Below are 25,269 nucleotides of genomic sequence, written 5' to 3' on the forward strand. Positions count from 1 at the left end.
CATCCATTTCCGTTGTGAAGACAGATGCAAAGTACTCGTTCAGTACATCAGCCATTCCTCTGCCTCCACAACAAGATTGCCGTCATTGTCTTTGATTGGCCCCACCCTACCTTTAACTAACCTTTTTTCCTTTATGTGCTTGTAAAATATTTTAGGATTCCCCTTTATGTTACCCGCTAACCTCTTCTCATGCGATCTTTTAGCCTGTCTTATCACTCTTTTAAGATCACTCCTGCATTCTCTATAATGCGCTTTGCTATCCTCAGTATCTTGCATCTTCCAATTGTCGTACGCCGTCTTCTTCTTTTTCATCCTAGACAGAATATCCCTGGTCATCCAGGCTGGCTTGGTTGTCGCACATTTCCCTTTTGTGGGAATATATCTATTTAGACCTGAGCTATCGTATCTTTGAAGATCTCCCGTTGCTCATGAGTTGTTTTACCTGCCATTCTTACTTGCCAGTCAACCAACTCTAGGTCCCTTTTTAGCCCATCAAAATTAGCCCTTTTCCAGTCAAGCATTTTCACCCTTGACTGTACTTTGTCCCTGTTCATGAGTAATCTAAATCTAATAATATTATGGTCACTGTTACCTCGATGTTCCCCTACCGAAACCTGTTCAACCTGATCTATTTCATTCCTCAGGACTAGATCCAGCAATGCTTCCTTCCTCGTAGGACTGGAGACATACTGCTCAAGAAAATTTTCCTGTACACAGTTTATGAATCTTCCTCCTGCCTTGCCCTTAGTGCTGCTATTTTGCCAGTCTATATTGGGATAATTGAAATCCCCCATTATCACAACTGTTCGCCCTACATCTATCCGCGATCTGGTTGCAGATCTGCTCCTCTATCTCCTTCCCGCTGTCTGGTGGTCTGTAGTAAACCCCTATCAGTGTAACCACTCCTTTCTTATTTCTTATCTCTAACCAGATGGATTCTGTTGTTGGGCCCTCCTGAGCCTCGTTCCTTTCTACAGCTATAATTGTATGCTTAACTAATATTGCCACCCTTCCTCCTTTTCTTCCTTCTCTATCCTTCCTGAACACATTATATCCTGGAATATTTATCTCCCGTTCCTGTCCTGATTTGAGCCATGTCTCAGTTACTGCCACCACATTGTAACCCCCTACGGCCAGTTGAACCTGCAACTCATCAACCTTATTCCCTAAGCTATGTGCATTTAGTTAGAGGAAAAAGACAATTCCTTCTCACTCTGGCCTCGCCACACTTCAGACGTAGCTCACTCTGGGCTCTCTGCTCCTATTAACGTTACCATCCTCTACCCCTGGTCACTGCTGGGAGCACTTTATCTCAACAGCCCTGACTCCTAATTTCACAATTTTGCTGAAAATTTCAGGGATTTGGCGAAATTCCTGGTTTCACAACTTTACTCTGACAAATACACACGGACAGGACAAAGTGTTTTATATACACAGGACCCAGTGTGCAATCCAATACACCTTACAATTGGCTTAAGGTAGGACTATAGGAATAACTATGCCGGGTAAGAAGGTGCATTGCTGGGATGGGGAGTGGGGGGGTGGGGGAGTGCTGGGAGTGAGGTGTGGGGAGAAAAAGCCAGAGTCCAGAGCCACAGGCTTCAGTGGGAGGCACGGAGCAAGTGAGAGCGAGAGAGAGAGATAAGAAGGTGGCTTGTGAAGCAGAGAGCGAGAGAGCAGATTTCCGTCTTTATCTGACTTACCCAGTACGGATGGGGCTGGCAGTGGGACTGATATTATGGGCTGTCTGTGCAGTTGGGCTGCTGGTGGCTATTAAGCTGCTAAAACATAAAATACAGAGAGAAAGGGTGCGTGTAATATTCACACGCTCGCCCTCGGTAGCCCAGGCTGGCCTGGGGCTCAGACACGCCTCACCTTGCTGTGTCTGGCGGACGGGCGGGTGGGCACAAAGTGAAAGAAAGTAAGTGTTGTGCCCCGTTCAGCTCCCTGCGATCCAATTCAATCCTTGGGATTCAGCAGAGGATTTAGTACAGAGGGATAACTCAGTGGTTAGAGTGCTCGCCTCGCAAGCAAAAGGATCCGGGTTCGATTCCTGGGCAGGACGAAATGTTGGGAAAGTTTCTTTACTCCACACTCATGCCTCTGTTTACCGAACACTAAGTAGGAGCCTGGGTTGTGAGTCGATTGGCAGATCGCTTTCCAGGGATAATAATCCCACACAAAAAAAATCGACTGACAACCAACCGGATTCCTACTTACTGCTGGGGAAACAGGGTGTGAGGAGTAAGGAAACTTGCCGACATTCATGAAGTAGGAATGTAGGTGACATGGCTCCGAGAGGGGGAGAGAGAGACAGACAGAGAGGGGGAGATAGAGAGACAGACAGAGAGGGGGAGATAGAGAGACAGACAGAGATAGAGGAGTGGGAGGGGTGCGTAGACACACTTACCCGGTATGTACAGGGCTGGCGATGGGGCTGATGTTATCGGAGGTCTCAGTTGCCGGGCTACTGGGGGTGAAGGAATCTTCATCAAAGTCTTTGGAAAAGGAGACAGACGCCTGCTGGGAAACAGGATATTATAATCATAATAATAATAATCCTGGCATTTGACACAGCGCCTTATCGCGTCTTCGAGCAGTCTCAAAGCGCTTCACAGGATACACTGTAAAGTGAATTGACTGTATATTTTGTGGGCGAAACGCAGCAGCCAATTGCGCACAGCAGCGTCCCATAAAGTCATGACCAAATTATAATTATTATTTTTTGAAGAGATTATTAGCCCTGGAAAAGTGACTAAGAACTGTGTTCCTACTGACTGCTGTAAACAGAGGCGCGTGTGTGTGTGTGTGGAGTAAGGAAACTTGCCTAAGGTCTTGTTCTGCCCGGGAATCGAACCCAGGTCCTCTCGCTTGCGAGGCTAGTGCTCTAACCACTGAGCTACAGGTCTCCACAGGGGGAGTAATTATGAGAGAGAGCGGAAGAGGAATCCCCCTCACCCCATCATGGACTTCACCAGAAAGGTTTGAACGACCAACTCCTTCCTTCAGCTCATCTGAATAATAATTATTCATTTATTATAATTAATAATGGTGATAATCCCTTCCAAAAATAACAATAATGTGGTCACTTCGATCCACAGCTGTTTGTGGGGACACCGCTGTGTGCAATTGGCTGCTGCGTTTCACCCACAAAATACACAGTCACTATACTTTACAGCGAATACGTGAAGCGCTTTGAGACGTCTCGAAGACGTGATAAGGCACCAGACTGACTTCACAAGCATCTCTGCAGCTCCAACTCCCAACCACCCCCACTGTGGGGGTCTTTACAGCAGGGGTGGGGCTGGGTGTGTGAGTGGGGGGGATATGTGGCCAGTACCTGCGCCTGTTCTCCCTGCCCCGCAACCTGCTCCTTCGTGGCTCCGGCCTCGGGTATGGCCAGTGTTGTCCGGTGCTCGCCTGGGGAATAGGACCTGCGGGCAACACCACACGCCATGTCAACAACAACAACTTGCATTTACACCGCGCCCCTCATGCAGGGTAACGTCACAGAGCATGACGTAGAGCCGAGGGAGGGAGGAAGGGACGGGGGGAGGTGACTGTAGGCATCAGTCGAAGGGGAAGGTCTTCAGGTGCGACCTGTAGATGGGGAAGCCAGAGAACCTCTCAAATCTTTAGCAGGAAACATCAGAGCAAAGTCACATCTTGCCGTGGGACGTCCTCCCGACGTGACCAGCCTGCACAATGTATTGTATTGTACTGCCCACCCACTGAGTGAGGGGCTACAATTGTACAAACCCCAGCGCAGGAGGAGGCCAAATGCCTCCTCAACGCCCTCCCACCCCCCAAAATATCCCATGTTCTATCACCCCTCTGCGTGAAAACAACAACAACATCAACAACACATAACATTTACATGGAACTTTTCACGCCGAGAGGACGTCCCCGAGGCACTGGACAGTCAGGGACTTTGACCCGAGCTAGGGGTTGGGATCGGGAGGGGGTGCAGGGTGGGGGTAGGAGGGTGACTGAAGGCGCGGATGAAGAGGAGGGTCTTGAGACGGACCTTAAAGGAGGCGAGGGAGGGGGCGAGGTGAAGGGACTGTGGGATGGAGTTCCAAAGGTTGGGGGCAGAGAGGCTGAAGGCCTGACTGCCAATGGTGGGGGGGCAGTCTAGGCTGAGGATGTGGATCAGGCCGGAGCCCGATGAGCTGAGGGAACGGACAGGTCTATATGGAGTTAGCAGGTCACAGAGTTAGGTGACGAGCGGATGTGTTCCCAGTGCCAGCCTTACACATCGTACTCCAGGCTCTTCTTTACGGCCAGGAATTCCTCATCCTGCTCCTTGGAGTTCTCCACCTTCAGGTACTTCCCGCCGTCGTTTCCCAGGAATTCCTCGCCTGTAGGAGAGAGATCAACGCTCTGCTCAGAGAATCTAAATCCAACGCAATTTGAGCATTTCCCCCCCATTTCCTCGGTCTGTTCATCTCTGTATGCAGTCCTGTAGCTCAGTGGTTAGAACACTCGCCTCGCAAGTGAGAGACATGGGTTCGATTCCCGGGCAGGACAAAACCTGAGGCAAGTTTCCTTACTCCAAACGTCTCTATTTACCTAACAGTAATTAGAAACCTAGTTGTTATGGGTAATAATCCCTACGAAAAAATAATAATAATTTGGTCACTCAATTCATGACTGCTTGTGAGACGCTGCTGTGCGCAATTGTCTGCCGCGTTTTGCCCACAAAATATACAGTCACTACACTTTACAATATATTCTGTGAAGCGCTTTGAGGAGACAAGACGTTATATCAAAGGCAAGGACCATTACTGTTATCCCACTTCACCCCAGATCACACAACAGTAAACTAGAACAGAAAGATAAGGCAGGTAACGTGTGGCTGGAATTGTAGTATAATAATAATCCTTGCATTTGATTCAGCGCCTTATCACTTCTTCTGGACGTCTCAAAGCGCTTCACAGGATACACTGTAAAGTGAATTAACTGTATATTTGTGGGCGAAACGCAGCAGCCAATTACTTACAGCAGCGTCCTACAAACAGTTGTCGATTAAGTGACCACATTATTATTTTATTTTTATTTTTTTTCTTGAGGGATTATTATCAGGCGTGTGTGTGGAGTAAGGAAACTTGCCCAGTGTTCCCCCCTGGCTGGGAATCGAACCCAGGTCTCTCGCTTGCGAGGCGAGGGATCCATCGCATCGATCTACAGGGCTCAACAAGGATCTCCTTGTCAGAAAAGCTTTGACCAAAGTGAAGGGTCAATTCTTTCTGCCCCCTACCCCACCACCACCCCCACGCTAAAACACCCAAGCAGGTGTATATAGATTTGGAAGAAGATGTGGGTCCCATACTGGGGGCTATTTGGCTATTAGAGCAGTGAGTCTAATGGATTAATATCAGAAAATAAGAATTTGCTACGTGAAAGAAGACACAGGTCCATCTAATTCGCCTTCCACCATCCTTGAGGTGAGGCTGATCTGATTGAGGTTTTCAAAATAATAAAGGGATTCGATAGCATAGCTACAGAGAAACTATTTCCTCTGGTGAAATCTGGGGGAAATCCAGAACAGGGGGTGGGGGCATCATCTTAGAATTAGAGCCTGGCCATTTGGGAGTGAATCAGGGGCAGTTTTTCACCCAAAGGGTTAGTGGAAATCTGTTTCTTTCTCTCTCTCTCTCTTCCCCCCAAAAGGCTGTGGATTATGTCTGGATCCATTCACATAGTCCAGACTGAGGTGGAGAGAAAGGCGGGGAATTGGAGTTGAGGTACAGATCAGCCCTGATCTAATAGAATGGCAAAACAGGCTCGAGGGGCTGAATGGCCTCCTCTTGTTTCTCTAAGTTTCTATCCCAGCAGTCACTTGCACATGTCGTGTCCCAAACTATTTACTGTATCCCGAGATATCATTTCCTAACAGGAATCCGTCTGATTTGTTCGTGAAAGAATCAAGACTTTCTGCTTCCGCCGCCTGTCTCCGAGGCAGCCTGTTCCTGACGTTCACTACTCGCTCACTAAAGTGGCGTTTCCACAACAACAACATTGAATTTGTAAAGCGCCTTTCACGTCGGGAGGACGTCCCGAGATGCTGAACTGTCGGGGATCAGCAACAGCAGCAACAACTTGCATTTACACAGCGCCCTGCACGCAGGGTAGAGCTTGACGGCGGTGGAGTCTGAAAGTGGGGAGGGAGGGGGCGAGGCGGAGGGATTGCGGGAGAGAGTTCCAGAGTTTGGGGGCTGTAGTGGCTGAGGCCACGGCCACTGATGGATGGTGGAGCAGGAGGGCACGAGGGACAAACAGGAGGCTGGAGCCTACCGAGCGGAGGCAGCGGGAGGTAGAGTGGAGGGGGGAGGGGGGAGGTTGGGGGGAAAGCAGTTAAATAGATCGCACTTTGCCACAAACTACCCACTAAACCACATAAACATCACAACATGTTCACACGCAAGCGATGGAATAGCACGATTAGTTGCTTAACAACAATCCCCACCCAACCCAACCCCACACCAGCCCCAACCCACCCACAGCCAGCATGAAAACAGCAGATACTTAACAGCAGCCCCAACCCTGGGAGTACAGTCCAGGTGGGTGAGGCTGTGATGGGGATGGAACCTGACACATGGGATGGACAGGGAAAAGCTCTTGGTTTAGGTATGAGGAGGCTCAAATGTGGGAACTTTGCTCCCTTCGGGATAAATACACTATTTGCCACAAAGATGGTTATTTGACAGCCAACAAGCAGTTTCATACCTAGAATATTGTGGGTCCCTAGGAAGTAAGAGAGGTAAGATTTAACACCGTCGCCAAAGACAATCAGAGAACCTTTTTTCTTTTATTTCCCCCCATCGCCTTTGCTTAAGAGTCTTCAAACCCAACTGAGAATTCCCCACATCCCACTTACACCTGAAAAATCAATTGTTGGAATGAAATGCGCTCTCTCTCTCTCTCTCTCTCTCCCTGGAGGGATGGATCCTGATTACCTAATTCCGGAGAGTGTTAGGCACAGGTTGGCAAGAGCCAAGGCTTGGGGGGAGCCCAGAGTGTGTGGTGGTGTAACTGCTGGAGTCTAACCAGCTAAAACCACATAGTTTGCCATCGATTACGCTGTCTGGCCAGCATTCCCGCTGCTTGTTCAGCCCGGACCACCTGACACCTAAGGGCTTAGTCTGCAGGGTTAACAGGAGCTGAGTGGGAGGATTCCCTGCCCCCAGTGACCGGTCTATCCTTCCAGGTCCACGAGATCCCACTTACCTCCCTCCCCCCCCCCCCCAACCCCCCAGGAAGATAGCTTACCAGGTGTTTTCAACCAGGTGGGAGGGGGCGAGAGTGGAGGGGGCCTCTGTCTCTGACTAGGGTGTGTTTGCTAATGCGCGGCAACAATGACACCTTTCACGTCGGGAGGACGTTCGGAGAGAGCACTCCGCAAACACAACGCTGGTCGGCGCCTGGGGGGTCCACGGAGGTGTGGGAGTGGGGGTGTGGTCCGAGGCTCTGGCACTCGCTCACCTTCATCCTCTGAAACGTCCAGAATTTCGTCCACGGTTTCGGGGAAACTGAGCCTGTGTTTCTGGGTGATGGTCTGTGAGGTTGAACACAAGAACCAGCATTAACGCCACTCTCAACAACAACAACTTGCATTTACACAGCGCCTTTCACTTGGGGTAGTGTCCCAGAGTGCTTCACAGTTGCGGAGTCTGACCCCGAGCCAGGGGGAGAGGGAGGGGGGAGGTGACCGCAAACATGATTAAAAAGGAAGGTCTTAAGGGATTTGAAGGTGGGGAGGGAGGGAGCGAGGCGGAGGGATTGAGGGAGGGAGTGACAAGAGTTTCGGGGCGCAGTGGCGAAGGCCACCGATGGTGGAGCGAAGGGGACGGGGGACAAACAGGAGGTCGGAGCCAGCCGAGCAGAGGCAGCGGGTGGTGGAGTGGGGGGTGAGCCGGTCGGAGAGGTAGGAGGGAGGGAGATGCCAGGGCGTGAATGGATTTGACCTCTTAATCCTCGTTTTAATAATAACAACTCCTCATTTCTCTTAATCCCACCAATTCCAATTTTAGTGAATTTCCGATTGAAGGATTAGCCATCGTGAGAAACCCTCAAACCTTCCACTTTATTATTTTAAACACCTTCAATCAGATCAGCCTCTGACACAGTGACCCGCGCCAACACTCACCACGCTCATGGTTTCATCAGTCACGGCCTTCAGCACATCCGTCACTGAGATGTAACCCAGACGTTTGGCGATGGCTAGGGCAGTGCTGCCGTTCTGGGGGGCAAAGAGGAGGGGGAGAGAGGTGGGGGAGAGGGGGAGAGGAAGGAGAGAAGGGGGGAGAGAGGGAGAGAAGGGGTAGAGTAGGGCGAGAGAGGAGAGGAGGGGGAAAGAGATGGGGAGAGAAAGAGGGAGAGGGGTTGGAGAAGGGGAGAGGGGGGGAGAAGGGGGAGAGAAGGGGGGAGAGCATGGGGAGAAAGGGGTGAAGAAACCAGAGGGTCATTCTGAACTTCGCCGAAAAGATGACATAAAGCAAATAATAATAATAATAATCCTTGCATTTGACACAGCGATTTATCACATCTTAAAGCGCTTCACAGAATATACTACAAAGTGTAGTGACAGCTCATTCTGTGGGCGAAATGCAGCAGCCAATTGCGCACAACATTGTCCCACACACAGTCGTGGATTGATTAACCATTTATTTATTCTTTATGGAGGGATTATTACCCCCGGAAAGCGATCCACCTATTGACTAACAACCGGGTTTCTACTTACTGCCGGTAAACAGAGGCGTGTGTGTGGAGTAAGGTTTGACCTGCCCGGAATTCGAACCCAGGTCACTTGCTCTCACCAATACCCCATGGGACTCCACGATAATACCGTAAACGTCACATAAGTCGTATCAGAATTGAACCATACATTTAATATGACTTATGCAAAGTATGAATTACGTCAAACTTTATAGGAAAGTTATACGAACTTCAACGGGACTGGGACGAGTATACAATTTATACAGATTAGACTGATGCGAGTTTTACTGTAATAATAATAATCTTTTCATTTGATATGGAGCCTTTCATGTGGGGAAGATGCTTCAAAATGGTACCCAGAGGTGGTGAGGCCAGAGCAGTAACTGAGGGGCAAACTGAGAGGCTGAACAGACACGAGGAGCCCTGAGGACACTGGCTTTAGACTATCATAGAATCATAGAATCTTACAGCACAAAAGGAGGCCATTCGGCCCATCGTGCCTTTGCCGGCTCTTTGAAAGAGCTACCAATTGGTCCCACTCTTACTCCAACTCGTCCCACTCCCCCGCTCTTACCCCAACTAGTCCCACTCGCCCGCTCTTACCCCAACCAGTCCCACTCCCCCGCTCTTACCCCAACTAACCCCACTCCCCCGCTCTTACCCCAACTAGTCCCACTCGCCCGCTCTTACCCCAACTAACCCCACTCCCCTGCTCTTACCCCAACTAGTCCCACTCACCATAGCCCTGCAAATTCTTCATTTGTAAGTACCTATCTAATTCCCAGTCAATTCACTTTACAATCTATTCTGTGAACATAGGAACAGGAGGAGGCCATTCAGCCCCTGCAACCTAGTCCGCCATTCTATAAGATCATTGCTGATCTGTACCTCCGCTCCAATTAACCCCCCCTTTGCCCCATATCCCTTGATCCGGTGACCTAACAAATGTCTATCCGTTTCGCCCACAAAAGATACAGGCATTACACCTTACAGTATATCCTGTGATATACTTGCTCTGTAACCTTACCATGGTGATCTCATTGGGAGAGGCATCGTGTTTCAGGAGCAGAGTGACAATGTCCGTGTGTCCCTGCTGAGCTGCCTGGTGTAGGGGGGTATATCCAATCTGTAGAGAGAGAGAGAGAGATGGGACAAGAGGGAGAAAGAAAGAGAGAGAGAGGGACAGAGAGAGACAAAGAGAGAGAGATGGGACAAGAGAGAAAGAGATAAACTTTATTAACACTCTGATAACGCGTCAACAATGCGACTGGTTACACCTCAGCTCAGTGTGTGTTGAGTGTACTCTGTTGACTGTACTCTGTGTGTATTGACTGTGCTCTGTATGTGTGTTGACTGTACTGTGTGTGTTGTTGACTGTAATGTGTGTGTGTGTTGACTGTACTGTGTGTGTTTGACTGTTCTGTGTGTGTTGACTGTACTGTGTGTGTTGACTGTACGCTGTGTGTGTTGACTGCACTGTGTGTGTGTGTTGACTGTACTGTGTGTGTGTGTTGACTGTACTGTGTGTGTGTGTTGACTGTACTGTGTGTGTTGACTGTACTCTGTGTGTGTGTTGACTGTACTGTGTGTGTGTTGACTGTACTGTGTGTATGTGTTGACTGTACTGTGTATGTGTGTTGACTGTACTGTGTGTGTGTTGACTGTACCGTGTGTGTGTTGACTGTACTGGGTGTGTGTTGACTGTACTCTGTGTGTGTGTTGACTGTACTGTGTGTGTGTGTTGACTGTACTGTGTGTGTGTGTTGACTGTACTGTGTGTGTTGACTGTACTCTGTGTGTGTGTTGACTGTACTGTGTGTATGTGTTGACTGTACTGTGTGTATGTGTTGACTGTACTGTGTGTGTGTGTTGACTGTACTGTGTGTGTGTTGACTGTACCGTGTGTGTGTTGACTGTACTCCGTGTGCGCGTTGACTGTACTGTGTGTGTGTTGACTGTACCGTGTGTGTGTTGACTGTACCGTGTGTGTGTTGACTGTGCCAAACTCCACTGGCTCCGTCACAGTTCGGATCGATTTCAAGACCCTCACTCTAGTGTTTAAATCCCTCCATTCCTTGGCAGACCCCTCCCTCCCCCACCCCATCTCTCTAACCCCCTCTCTCCCCACAGCGGTGTCCGCTGCCTCCGCTCTACTATGTCCGGCCTTCTCTGCGTTCCCCCAAATCCTCCGCTCCACCATCGGCGGCCGTGCCTCGCCTCGGGAGTTCCTTCCCCATCTTCAGGTCCCGCCTGAAGACTTTCTGTTTCGACCGTGTTTACGGTCACCTTCCCCCTCCCCCCGGCTCGGCCTCGGGCTCCACCATTGTTAAACTCTGAGAAGCCGACTGGCACGGAGGGCGCTACATAAGTGCAAGTCGTCGTTGTTGTTGACTGTATTCTGTATGTGAGTTGACTGTACTCTGTGTGTGTGTGTGTTGACGGTACTCTGTGTGTGTGTGTTGACGGTACTCTGGGAGCGATCTATACACAGACACAGTAGTGTTGACGTACCTTGGTTTTGCAGTTGACGTTGGCGCCATGTTGAAGCAGGAATTTCACTATGTTGATGTTGCCGTAGTGACAGGCCATGTGGAGAGGGGTGTATCCTGTCTGTAACACACACACACACACTAACGTCAGGGACATCACCCCAGCCCTCGCCAGGCTCCACTGGCTCCCTATCACAGAATAGATGGCTTTCAAGCTCCGCGCACTTATCTTACATCCCTTCACGCCCTGGCACCTCCCTCCCTACCTCTCCGACCTGCTCACCCCCCAACCCACTACAACAACAACAACAACAAGATTCCATTTATTGAGCGCCTTTCACGTCGGGAGGACGTCCCAAGGCGCAGTACAGTTGGGTCAGGACCCGAGCAAAGGGGAAATGGTCAGGGTGAGGGGAGGGAAGGGAGGGAGCGAGGAGGGAGTACAGAATCGAGAGGGGAGCTGAAGGCACGTTCAAAGAGAAAGGTCTTGAGACCGGCCTTGAAGGAGGAAAGGGAAGAAGTGGCGAAGGCACTGGGGGATAGAGTTCCAGAGCCTTGGGGCTGAGAGGCTGAAGGCCACCGATGGTAGGGCGGTTGGGGCGGGGGATGTGGAGCAGACCGGAGCCAGAGGAACGGAGGGTACGGGCAGGTAGGTAGGGGGATAGTAGGTCGGAGAGGTAGGAGGGAGCGAGGCCGTGAATGGCCTTGTAGGTGAGGATGAGGATCTTGAATCTGGCTCTGGCCTCCTGGTTGCCCCTCGTGTCTTTTGCTCCACCAACAGCTGCCTTGCTTTCAGCCCCGAAGCTTTGGAACTGTCTCCCCCAATCCCTCTGCCTCTCCCCCCCCTCCCCTCTTTCAGATCACAACTGAAGACCTTCCTCTTCAACCGTTTTTATGGCCATCTTCTCCCTTCCCCGGCTCGTAGTCAGGCTCCACCACTGTTGAATGCCCCGAGACACTGTCCCATAAAACAAAAACATCAACAAACGACATTTATACGGTGCCTTTCCTGTCGGGAGGACGTCCCAAGGCGCTGGACAGTCAGGGATTTGGACCCGAGCCGGGCATTGAGATCAGGAGAGGTGGAGGATGGGGAGGGTAGGGGTAGGAGGGTGACTGAAGGCGCAATCAAAGAGGAGGGTCTTGAGATGGGCCTTGAAGGAGGGAGCGAAGCAAAGGGAAAATGGGATGGAGTTCCAAACGGTTGATGTGATCTTAGTAGATCACAGAGATAGGAAGGAGCAAAGCCTGGAGGGCTTTGAAGGCGAGGATGAGGATTTTGAAGAATAAATGTAAGTTGTTGTCAGTGACAGAAAGAGAGAGACAGACAGAGACAGGGACAGAGAGACAATCAGAGGGAGAGGGAGAGAGAGAGACAGACAGACAGAGAGAGAGAGAGAGACTGAGAAGGACAGAGAGAAAGACAGAGAGAGAGATATAGAGACAGAGAGAGACAGAGAGAGACCGGGAGAGAGAGACGGTGAGAGAGGACACTTTACCCTTGTGATAGATTCGGTCGAGGCTCCGTGTTCAATGAGGATTTCAGCCACAGACAAACGATCTTCCTGAGCCGCCAGGTGGAGAGAGGTTAGACCAGTCTGTCGCAGGAGAAAACAGCCATTATTATCGTCCTCACATTCAATACAGTATCTACAGTGGAGCTCAGTGGTTAGAGCACTCGCCTGACAAGCGAGAGGATCTGGGTTTGATTCCCGGGCAGGACAAAATGTTGGGCAAGTTTCTTTACTCCACACACACCTCTGTTTACCAGCAGTCAGTAGGAACCCCATTGTTAGTCAATTGGCGGATCACTTTTCTAGGGGTTATTAAAAAATAATAATAATTTGGTCACTCAATACATGACTGTTTGTAGGACGCTGCTGTGCGCAAATAGCTGCTGATTTCGCCCACAAGAATATACAGTCAATTCACTTTACAGTGTATTCTATGAAAAGCTTTGAGACGTCTCGAAGACGTGATGAGGCGCTGTAGCAAATGCGATGATTATTATTATCGATTATTAATATTAATTATTATTATAATGCCAAAGCTGTCAAGTGTAGTGAACGTGTTAGTTAGAGGGTGAACAGGGCGGCCAATTTGCAAGCAGCAAGTTATAAAAATAATAATAATCCTTGTATTTGATACAGTGCCTTACCACCTGTTGAGACATTTCAAAGCGCTTCGCAGGATGTACTGTAAAGTGGATTGTCTGTGTATTTTGTGGGTGAAATGCAGCAGCCAATTATGCACAGCAGCGTTCCACAAACAGTCGTGGATTGAATGAAGGGGTTATTATCCTTGGAAAGCGATCTGCCAATCGGCTAACAACCGAGTTCCTACTTTACGCTAGGTAAACAGAGGCACGCGCGCGCGCGTGTGTGTGTATGTGTGGAGTAAGGAAGCTTGCCGAATATTTCACACTTTCCAAGAAGGAATCAAACCCTCACTTGCGAGGCAATTGCTCTAACCACTGAGCCGCAGGACTGGACAGTGGCAGTGAATGCACCTTAACAGGATTATTATTCTGAACAGGTTCTGAACAGAAGAACCAGAGGACACGGTCTGCGATTGAAGGGAGTAAATCCAGAACCAATCTGCAGAAACTACATCAGTGAGAGAGTAATAAACTTATGGAACAGGCTCCCGAGGGAGACAGACGGCAGAAGAAGAAAATGTCATTTGTTTCAAGAACAAATGAGATCGATTTCTGCTAGAAAATAATATCTCAAGATACTGGTGGGTGGGTCGGTAACCCGAGCACACTGATTTAAAATAGTTGTTGAAAGAAACAGAGGGAGATGAGGAGAAATGTTTTCACACAGCGAGTTGTTGGGATCTGGAATACATTGCCTGAAAGGCTGGGGGAAGCCGATTCCATAACAACTTTTAAGAGAGAAGTAAATATATGGGGAGGACAAGTTTGCAGGACTATGGGGAGAGAGCGGGGTTGATCAGGGCCATGGGGAGAGAGGGGGGAGTGGGGTTGATCAGGGCCATGGGGAGAGAGGGGGGAGTGGGGTTGATCAGGGCCATGGGGAGAGGGGGGAGTGGGGTTGATCAGGGCTATGGGGAGAGAACGGGGGAGTGGGGTTGATCGGGGCTATGGGGAGAGAGTGGGGGAGTGTGGTTGACCAGGGCTATGGGGAGAGCGGGGAGTGGGGTTGATCAGGGCTATGGGGAGAGCGCGGGGGGGAGTGGGGTTGATTTGGAAGCTCTTGTCAAAGAGCGGCACAGACACGATGGGCCGAATGGCCTCCTTCTGTGCTGTATAATTCTAAGATTCTATGATACAATATGTAGCTTGGGACAAGACATGTCAAGCGATGGCCAGGATGGTGGAAGGCAAACTAGATGGACCTTATTTGGTCTTCTTTCATTGAACAAATTCTTATGTCCTAACGTACCTTGCTGGCCAGGCTGATGTTGGCCTGGTTGGCGATCAGGAGAGATACCATGTGTGTGTGACCCTCCTGGGAGGCCAGATGGAGTGAGCTGACCCCCTGGAAAGATTCGGTGTTGGCCGATGCTCCATGCTGAAGGAGGCTCTCCGCGATCTCCGTCTGGTTCTGCTTGGCTGCGATGTGTAGCGGTGTGTAGCCGTTCTGGAGGGGGAGAAAAATTCATTTGGGATGTCATTCCGGAGGCTCAGAAAACAACAGAAACAACAATAACAAACAACATTTACGCAGCGCCTTTCATGTCGGGCGGACGTCCCAAGGCACTGGACAGTTAGGGATTTGGATCGAGCTGGGGGTTGGGATCTGGAGCGGGTGGAGGACAGGGAGGGTGGGGGTAAGAGGGTGACTGAAGGCGCGGTCGAAGAGGAGGGTGTTGAGATAAGTCTTGAATGAGTCGAGGGAGGGAGCGAGGCTGAGGGACTGTGCGATGGAGTTCCAAAATGTGGAGGCAGAGAGGCTGAAGGTCTGACTGTCAATGGTGGGCCGGGCGGGGGATGTGAATCAGGCCGGAGCCTGCTGAATGGAGGGAGCGGACAGGTTGATATGACACACGGACATCAAGACAACGTAGGCAACCGTAGCTCGACAGGCAAGCCAGGGATCGGGGAGCGTTTGGAGTTTATCCAAGCAACACAACAGCACTTTAACACCAACTCGCTCTTTGTGCTCCCGGCCATTCCCAGTCCCCTCTCCATCTAATCCTTTATCTTCCCATGTCCCCCTCGCCCCCCACCCCCTCCTTCTTTAAACTCAGTGGTGCTCCCCTCCCAGTCGCACACCACTCAAGGGGGGTGGGGGAGGGGGAGGGTTGGGGTACGTACCCGGGCTGTGGCGTGAGGGGAAGCATTGTGGCTCAAGAGGAGATTCACGATGTCGTGGTGATCGTGGTGCACAGCCACGTGCAGAGGGGTCAGGCCGCTCTGTGGACATAACAACAACAACAAATGACGCTTGTCTAGCGAGTGCCCTCTCCCTTCACGGTGGGAGGACATCCCAGGTCACTGGACAGTCAGGGGTTTCGGATCCGAGCTGAGAGTTGAGGTCAGGAGTGGGTGGAGGGCAGGGCAGGGGGTTGGGAGGGTGGCCGATGGCACGATCGAAGAGGAAGGTCTTTAGACTGGACTTGGAGGAGGCAAGAGAGGTGGCGAGGGGGAGGGATTGCGGGATAGATTTCCAGAGTGTGGGGGGGCAGAGATGCTGAAGGCCCGACTGACAATGGTGAGGCGGGAAGTGCGGGGGGGAACCTGAAGCAGCTGGTGTCGGCTGAGCGCAGGGAACAGTCAGGCTGATATGGTTAGGAGATTGCAGAGGAAGGTGAGAGCAAGACCGTGGCAGGATTTTCACATCAGGAGGACGTTCCAAGGCCCTGGACAGTCAAGGATTTGAACCCGAGCTGCGGGTTAGGATCAGGAGGGGGTGGAGGGTGGGGGTAGGCGGGTGACGGAAGGCACAGTTGAAGAGTCTTGAGACGGGTCTTGAAGGAGGCGAGGCGAGGGAGGGAGTGAGGGAGTGAGGCGAAGGGAACGTGGGATGGAGTTCCAAAGAGTTGGGGCTGAAAAGCTGAAAGCCTGTCCGCCGATGGAGGTGCAGACCGGGCGGGGAGCGTGAAGCAGGTCGGAGCCCGCTGAGCGGAGGGAGCAGACAGCACAGATACAGATGTGCAGAGGGAAGAAGGGATGGATGGATGGATGGAGAGAGCGGGATACCTTCCCCGCTGCGCTGGGCTGGGCTCCGTGTTGCAGGAGCAGTTCTGCCACTTGTAACTTGCCGTACTTTGCCGTTACGTGGAGAGGAGTGAACCCTTTCTGCGAGAGAGAGAGAGAGAGAAAGAGTGTGTGTGAGAGAGAGAGAGAGAGAGAGAGAGAGAGCCAGCCGAGCAGAGGTAGTGGGTAGTGGGGTAGGTGGGTGGGAGAGGTAGGGGAGGTGCCAGGGTGTGGAGGGGTTTGAAGATGAGTGTGATGTACCTTTGTCATGCATGATTGCAAAGCTCCGTGGTCCAGGAGCGCTTCCACCACCTCCAGGTGTCCCTCCCGTGTGGCGATGTGGAGCGGTGTGTGACCGGATGTGGTGCTGGCGTTAGGAGACCCTCCGCTGTCCAGCAGGATCCTAACCACCTCCATGTGGCCCAACCGAGCGGCACAGTGCAGGGAGGTCTGGTCGTCCTGTGTGTTTGTGTGTGTTTAGGGGGTGGTGGGGGGGGGGTTGAGGGGTGTGCGGAGAAACAGCACAAAGGACAGTTATTCTATATATAACTGATCTCGATTTACAGTAGCTCAGGGGTTAGAGCACTCGCCTCGCGAGCGAGAGGATCCGTGTTCAGGGCGGGTCAGGGCGAAATCATAGGCAGGTGTCCCCTTACTCCTCTATTTACCAGCGGTAGGAACCCGCTTGTTAGTCAATTGGAGGACCATTTTTCCGGGGATAAGAATCCCTTTTAAAAAAAAACATAATTTGGTCGTTCAACCCACGGCTGTTTGTGGGGACGCTGCTGTGCGCAATTGGCTGCTGCGTTTCACCCACAAAATATACAGTCACTACACTTTACAGTGTATCCTGTGAAGCGCTTTGAGACGTTTCGAAGACGTGATAAGGCGCAGTATCAATTGTGAGGATTATTATTATATATATATATATATATGCTTTTGTCTAGTGATTCCTTGTGTTTATGGGGCTTATAGCCCAGCCGGTAACTCTCTCCTGAGCACCCTCCTCTGTGTGTGGGGAGAGGAGTCAGGAGAGCGCGGGGGGAGGTAAGTGATGGGGCGGTGGGGGCGCGATTCACAAAGTGACGTCGGTGTGACAACCCTAAAATCCTTTTTTCCACCACCCACTACCTCCTCTGTGCCCCCCCTCAGGCCCCTCAATCTTCATATCAAATGCCAAGTGCGAGGAGGTCATGGACTTCTTTTCATCTTCATACATAACATCCGCCAGGCAGCCTCATCCTCCTGCTCCTTGTCACCCACCACCACGCCCTCTCTGTCCCCCTCACTCTACATATCATCTGCTCCTACCACTACCCCCATCCTACATTCCTTCCTCCCCATCTCTCCCTCTTCCCTCTCACCCACCGTCACCTCCATGAAACCCACCACCAGTTGCCTTGACCCCCTCCCCACCAACTCACTGGTCACCGAGCTCCCCCTCCTCTGCCCACCGAGCTCCCCCTCCTCTGACGTCATCAACCAGTCCCTCTCCTCCGGATCAGTCCCTGCCCCCCTCAAAACTGCTGTCATCACCCCCCTCCTGAACAAACCTTCCCTAGATCCCTCAAACCCCAGCCCCTACCGCCCATTTCTAACCTGCCCTTCCTCGCAAAAGTCCTAGAACGCATTGTTGCCAAACAGCTTCGCGCACACCTCTCCTCCCACTCCCTCTTCGAACCCCTCCAGTCCGGTTTCCGCCCACAGGACAAAGACTGCGCTGTGAAAGTCACAAACACTGTCCTCTCTATCTGTGACCAGGGCTCCCTCTGCCTCCTTGTCCTCCTGGACCTCTCCATCGCGTTCGACACAGTCGATCACAACATTTTCCTCCACCGCCTTTCCTCCGTCATCCACCTCAGTGGGACTGCACTCGCCCGGTTCGAGTCCTACCTCACAAACCGCCACTGTACATCTGCACAAACGGCTTCTCCACCCGCTCTCACCCGATCACCTGTGGGGTACCCCAAGGATCCATCCTTGGCCCCCTCCTCTTTCTGATCTACATGCTCCCTCTTGGGGATGTCATCCACAGATATGGGGTACACTTCCACATATACGTGGACGACACCCAACTCTATTGTTTCACCTCTCTTTACGCCCCACAGTCCACTGATGTTCACCTCAGGAGCGGATGAGCGCGAATTTCCTTCAGCTGAACGTTGACAAGACGGAAGCCATACTCTTTGGCTCTCGTCAACATCTAAAATCTCACAGTTCTCACCTCCTCCACCTGCACGACCTCCCCCTAACGCAACTTAGGCGTCAGGTTTTACCCCCCAATTATCCTTCCTCCCCCACATCCAGTCCCTCACCAACACCGTCTTCTTCCACCTCCGACGCAACGCCCGTCTCCACCAATACCTCTCTCTGAAAACCACTGAAACCCTGGTACAGGCCTTTGTCACCTCTCGGCTGGACTATTAAAATGCCCTCCTCGCCGGTCTCCCCTCCACTACCATCCATGAAATCCAGGTCATGCAAAACTCTGCCGCCCGCATTCTCACCCGCACCAAACTCCATTACCCGATCCCCCCAGTCCTGGCCAGACTGCACTGGCTCCTGTCCCAGAGAGGATCGACTTCAAGATCCTCACCTTGTCTTGAAATCCCTCCACTCCTCTGCACCCCCCGACCTCTCTGACTTCTCTCCTCAAAACAGTGCCCGTTGCCTTCGCTCCACCGGGCCTTCCTCCTTGCCCCCGAGTCCTTCCCTCCACCATCGGCAGCCGTGCCTTGGAACTCCCTTCCTCACTCCCTTCGCCTCGTCCCCTCTCTTCCTATTTTCAGGTCTCTGCTGAAGACCTTTCTTTTCGATCGCACCTTTGTCATCTTCCTCCCCCTCCCCCCGGCTCAGCCCCGGGATCCGTTACTGTGAAGTGCTTTGAGACGCCGTCCGGCGTGGAGGGTACTATATAAATCCAAGTGATTGTTGTTGTTGTGTATAGTGTCCTGGGTCGGCCTGCCTGGCCTGGCTCAGCTGAATCTCCGACTCACTTTGGCTTTGGCGTCTACGGAAGCCTTGTTCTGCAGGAGGAAACGAGCCACATCTGTCTGCCCGGCCCTGGCTGCCATGTGCAGTGGTGTCTCCACTTTCTGCCACCAGAAACAAGCAGAAAACACACTGAAATCCTCCTGATAAACATGTGAAGTCCCGTAGAGTTAATGCACTCGCCTCACAAGCGAGAGGATCCGGGTTCCATTACTAACCGGGTGGGGAGAAACCTTAGCCAAGTTTCCTTACATGTTTTCAGCGCCTTTCACGTCGGGAGGACGGTCCAAGGCGCTGGATGAACAGTCAGGAGTTTGGACCCGAGCTGGGGGTTTGGATCAGGAGAGGGTGGAGGGCAGGGAGGGTGGGGGGAGGAGGGCGACTGAAGGCACGATCGAAGAGGAAGGTCTTGAGACGGACCTTGAAGGAGGCGAGGGAGGGGTTCCAAAGGGTGGGGACAGAGCGGCTGAAGGCCTGACTGCCGATGGTGGGGTGGACAGTGTGGGGGACGGGGAGCAGGCCAGAGCCCACACATCTGCACAGACAGACATTTACTCTCGTGTATACACAGCACAGCAGTATCAGTGTCTCTACTTCCTTTCCTCCCGCTCCGTGCCTCCCTCACTCATTCCTCATTCCCACCCTCCCTCCCTCATTCAATCAGTGCTTCTCTCCCACTCCCCTCTCCCTCCTCCCTTGCTCTCTCACTCTCCCCCTCCCTCCCTCCCTCCCTCACTCAGTCTCTCCCTCCCTCACACCCTAAATCCCTCCGTCGCTCACTCCCTCCCTCTTCAGTCCGTCGCTCCCTCAGTCCCCTCCCTCTGTCACTCGCTCCCTCAGTCCCTCGCTCCCTCACTCACCACATTGGAGACGTTGGGGGAGGCTCCGTGCTGCAGTAATTTGGTGACAATGTTGAGGTTCCCCATGAAGGCGGCCACATGTAATGGTGTCAGCCCTGACTGAAAAAACAACCACCAGCCTGTGTGAGCGTCTCACTCAGCAGCAACAACTTGCATTTTACACAGCGCCCCTCAGGCAGGGCAGCGTCCCAGAGCGCTGGACAGTGGCAGAGCACGACTCTGAGTCAGGGGAAGGTGACTGTAGGCACTGGTCTTCAGGCGCGACCTGAGGATGTGGAAAGAGGGGGGAGCCGGAGGATAGAGGGAGAGAGTGACAGAGTTTCGGGGCGCAGCGGCTGAAAGCGCAGCCACCGATGGTGGAATGGAGGGCGCGAGGGACAAGCAGGAGGCCGGAGCCGGTCGAGCGGAGGCAGCGGGTAATGGGGTTGGGGGGTGAGCAGGTGGGAGAGGTCGGGAGGTGCCAGGGAGTGAAGGGATTTGAAGACAAGTGGCGAGGGTCTTGGCATCGATCCGTTTGGTGAGAGGGAGACAACAATAGCTCCGCACAACACAACCCACTCCCACAGCCATTTAACGCAGGTGCAGTTACACACAGACTCTCAGCATAAAACACGTGGTCTAAACAGGGGGAGGGGGGTGGTGTCCAACTGCTCTATTTGAGAAACTTACACAGGCACATCAGCAATATTTTTGTGTTTCTCTGCCAGAAACATAACATACGTTTTAGGGAGCGAGTGGCCCAGATAAAATAGAGGTGGGGGCGGCGGGGGGGGCTGGATGAACTGCACGTTAGCCAGGATGGTCCACCAGTTGGACCACCAGTTGGACCACCCTGGCTAACAGTCATGGTTTACACACACGCGGCCACCCTTACCTCGGTCACTGCCTCCAGCGAGGCCCCGTTCTTCATGAGCAGCTCCATCACCCTCAGGTGGTTTTTCTTGCAGGCGATGTGCAGAGGAGTGAAGCCATTCTGTGGGAGAGAGAGAGACAGAGAAACAGAGAGAGAGAGAGAGAGAGACAGATCAGACAGAGCAGCGACTGGCCAGGCAGTTAATAAGCTGAGGTCAGTATAGTCTGGGCTCATCCTGTGGAGGGCCTTCAGCCTCTCTACCTCACCCCACTCTTTGGGATTCCATCCCACAATCCCCTCGACTCGCTCCCTCCTCCCTTGCCTCCTTCAAGGCGCGTCTCAAGACCCTCTTTTTCCACTGACTGCACCTTTGGTCATCCTCCTTGCCCTCCCTGCCCTCCATCCCTCCTGATCACAACCCCCAAATCCCTGACTGTCCAGCGGTTGAAGAGGAGGGTCTTGAGATGGGCCTTGGGATGTCCTCCCCACATGAAAGGTCCTGTGTTGTGTTGTGTGTGTGTGTGTGCGTGTGTGTGTGTGTGTGTTGGGGGGGTGGTTCTGATCACAGTCAGACCATCGAGGCAGGAGCTTCCCCACAGTATCGCCTGTTCCCGTGATTTGCAAGAACATTAGGAACACGAGGACAGGAGTCCACTCAGCCACCTGCCTGCTCTCCCAGTTAATAATAATAATAATAATCCTATGCATTTGATACAGCGCCTTATCACGTATTTGAAGCGTCGCAAAGCTCTTCACAGAATACACTGTAAAGTGTAGTGACTGTGTATTTTGTGAGCGAAATGCGGCAGCCAATGGCGCACAGCAGTGTCCCCACAAACAGTTGTGGGTTGAACGACCAAATAATTTTTTTAAAAAAGGATTATTGCCCCCGGAAAGTGATTCACCAATCGACTAACAAGCGGTTTCCTAGTTACTGTTAGATTAACAGAGGTGTGTGTGTCTGTCTGCCTGTGTGTTTGTGTGTGTGTGTGGAGTAAGGAAACTTGGCTAAGGTTTGTCCCTGACCCGTCCGAAATCGAACCCGGGTTCCTCTGGCTTGCGAGGTGAGGACTCTGTGTTGAACACTCAATCAGGAGTAAATGGACAATTGACGAGGAGCCAATGAGAGGAAGTATAGACGGCCACCAGGACGGAGTGGGGTAAAGGGTGGGTGATGAGGGGCTTTATGGAGAGTTGGGAAAGACAAAATATAGAAGCCACTCACACCAACTTTGACTTGGATTGACTGACATAACACTCACTACAGGACTCACTGCGCTACAGGCTTCCAATATTCCAGCCTCAAATTCTAACCACACGTGAGCAGTCGGGGCGGGTGGGGGGAGAGGGGAGTGTATTTTGTTTCCCGGGGATCAGGCGGGCAGCAGTGTGACTGACCAGTGCCCGGGCGCTGGGCTTGGCTCCCTTGTCCAGCAGGACTTTGGCCACTTTGTGGTGACCGCAGTGGGCAGCCACGTGGAGTGGAGTCAGATTGTCCAGCGTCACGTCGTCGATCTCAGCCTTGTACTGGAGCAGCAACCGCACACAGTCCAGATGGTCACCCTGAGCTGCCATGTGGATCGGGGACAGTCCGTTCTGCAACAGGGGAGACAACAACAGCAACAACATTAATGATAATAATAATAATCCTCGCATTTGATATAGCGTTTTTCACGTCGGGAGGACGTCCCAAAGCGCTTCACAGAACACACTGTAAAGTGAATTGACTGTATATTTGTGGGCGAACGCGGCAGCCAATTGCGCACAGCAATGTCCCACAGACAGTCGTAGATTGAAAATGACCAATTTATTATTGTTTTTTGGGGGGTTTTGGAGGGATTATTATTAGGCTCTGTGTGGAGTAAGGAAACTTGCCCAAGGTTTGGCCCTGACCTGCCGGGAATTGAATAATAATAATCCTTGCATCTGATATCACGCCTTATCACGTCTTCGAGATGTCCCAAAGTGCTTCACAGGATACACTGTAAAGTGCAGTGACGAAAGGTCATCGACCTGAAACGTTAACTCACTTTCCCCTCTCTCTATAGATGCTGCCTGACCTGTTGAGTCGGGGGTTGGGATTGGGAGGGGGCGGAGGACAGGGAGGGCAAGGGGAGGAGGGTGGCTGAAGACGCGGTCGTAGAGGAGGGATTATTAACCCCCTGGAAAAACGATCCGCCAATGGACAAACAACCGGGTTCCTACTTACTGTGAGGTACACAGAGGCGTGTGTGTGGAGTGAGGAAACTTGCGTAAGTTGCTTAAGGATATTAGCCTCAAACTATTCAGTGTGTTGAGCGGAACGTGTTTGGGGGCCGGGAGCCAGGCCTGGGGACACGAGATGGGACCCACCTTAGTTTTGGCCTGAATGGGCGTCTCACGGTCTAACAGTATTTCCATGATCCGTACGTGGCCGTTTCTGGCTGCACAGTGTAGCGGCGTCAACTCATCCTGAAAACACACACATACAGTGACACACGCACACCACACCACACACCACATACAGTGACACACGCACACCACACCACACACCACATACAGTGACACACGCACACCACACCACACACCACATACAGTGACACACGCACACCACACACCACATACAGTGACACACGCACACCACACACACACCACATACAGTGACACACGCACACCACACACACACCACATACAGTGACACACGCACACCACACCACACACCACATACAGTGACACACGCACACCACACCACACACCACATACAGTGACACACGCACACCACACCACACACCACATACAGTGACACACGCACACCACACACCACATACAGTGACACACGCACACCACACACACACCACATACAGTGACACACGCACACCACACACACCACATACAGTGACACACGCACACCACACCACACACCACATACAGTGACACACACACACCACACACACACCACACACACAAAGTGACACACACCACACAGTGACACACACACACCACACACACACACCACGCACACACCACACAGTGACACACACACACACACCACACAGTGACACACGCGCACCACACACACACCACACACACACCACACACACACACACCACAGTGATACACACTCACAGTGACAGACCACACAGTGACACACCACACACACACACACACAGTGACACACACACACCACACAGTGACATATACACCACACAGTGACACACACACCGCACACACAAAGTGACACACACACCACATAGTAATGCACACACATCACACACACCACACAGTGATACACACACACACCACAAACACAGTGATGCACATACAGTGACACACACACACAGAGTGACGCACACACACAGTGAGTGACACACACACAACCCCAGTGACGCATGCACATACACCACACACACAACACACACAGACAGACAGACAGACAGACAGACAGACAGACAGACAGACAGACAGACAGACAGACAGACAGACAGACAGACAGACAGACAGACAGACAACACCGACATATGCAGACATACAGTCACACACACACACAGTGAGGTCAGTGTGGAGCCTACCAGAGGGACCGTGACAGTATCTACATCGAAACATAGGAAGGAGGAGGCCATTCAGCCCCTCGAGTCTGCTCCACTATTCTATTAGATCACGACTGACCTGTACCTCAACTCCAATTACCTGCCTTTGCCATATATCTCTTGATGCTCTGACCTGACAAATATCTATCTATCTGCTGCTTTGTCCCCCCGCGCCCCCCTCTCTCTCTCTCCATCCCTCCTTCCCTCCCTGTCCGTCGTCCGCTCAGCCCAATACGGGGTTCGAGCGGAGGTTGGACTATGAACTCAAAGTCCCCGACATAGAGACTCAGCTCGAACCCACAACCCTGTGGCTCAGAGACGAGAATGTTTACCCAATGAGCCGGGCTGTATAGGGTTAACAGGAGCTGAGTGGGAGATTCCCTGTGTCACATAATAGTGATAATAATAATCTTTGCATTTGATACTGAGCCCTATCACGTCGATGAGACGTCTCAAAGCGCTTCACAGAATACACTGTAAAGTGTAGTGACTGTATTTTATGGGCGAAACGCGCAGACAATTGCGCACAGCAGCGTCCCCCACAAACAGCCGTGGGTTGAAGTGACCAATTTATTATTATTATTTTTTGGGGGGAGGGATTTATTACCCCCGGAAAAGTGATCTGTCA

At 51.9% G+C, this 25,269-nt stretch overlaps 1 protein-coding gene across 1 annotated transcript in view; it reads right to left on the reverse strand.

Annotated features, from left to right (window-relative positions):
- LOC103189746 (ankyrin-1) overlaps positions 1–25,269 on the reverse strand; it is a 125,524-nt gene that overhangs the window by 39,190 nt on the left and 61,065 nt on the right. Inside the window, exons 9-26 of the mRNA XM_042344589.1 lie at positions 23,428–23,526; positions 22,474–22,671; positions 21,097–21,195; positions 20,223–20,321; positions 19,368–19,466; positions 16,633–16,830; positions 16,375–16,473; positions 15,490–15,588; positions 14,615–14,812; positions 12,707–12,805; positions 11,230–11,328; positions 9,746–9,844; positions 8,150–8,242; positions 7,486–7,558; positions 6,730–6,747; positions 4,256–4,361; positions 3,341–3,434; positions 2,411–2,523 (exon numbers count right to left, since the gene is read on the reverse strand). Coding sequence (XP_042200523.1) covers positions 2,411–2,523; positions 3,341–3,434; positions 4,256–4,361; positions 6,730–6,747; positions 7,486–7,558; positions 8,150–8,242; positions 9,746–9,844; positions 11,230–11,328; positions 12,707–12,805; positions 14,615–14,812; positions 15,490–15,588; positions 16,375–16,473; positions 16,633–16,830; positions 19,368–19,466; positions 20,223–20,321; positions 21,097–21,195; positions 22,474–22,671; positions 23,428–23,526 — 1,982 coding nt within the window. The remainder of the gene's footprint in view (positions 1–2,410; positions 2,524–3,340; positions 3,435–4,255; positions 4,362–6,729; positions 6,748–7,485; positions 7,559–8,149; positions 8,243–9,745; positions 9,845–11,229; positions 11,329–12,706; positions 12,806–14,614; positions 14,813–15,489; positions 15,589–16,374; positions 16,474–16,632; positions 16,831–19,367; positions 19,467–20,222; positions 20,322–21,096; positions 21,196–22,473; positions 22,672–23,427; positions 23,527–25,269) is intronic.

This window comes from Callorhinchus milii, unplaced genomic scaffold (assembly GCF_018977255.1).
Source record: "Callorhinchus milii isolate IMCB2004 unplaced genomic scaffold, IMCB_Cmil_1.0 Scaffold28, whole genome shotgun sequence".
Taxonomy (NCBI): Eukaryota; Metazoa; Chordata; class Chondrichthyes; order Chimaeriformes; family Callorhinchidae; genus Callorhinchus; species Callorhinchus milii.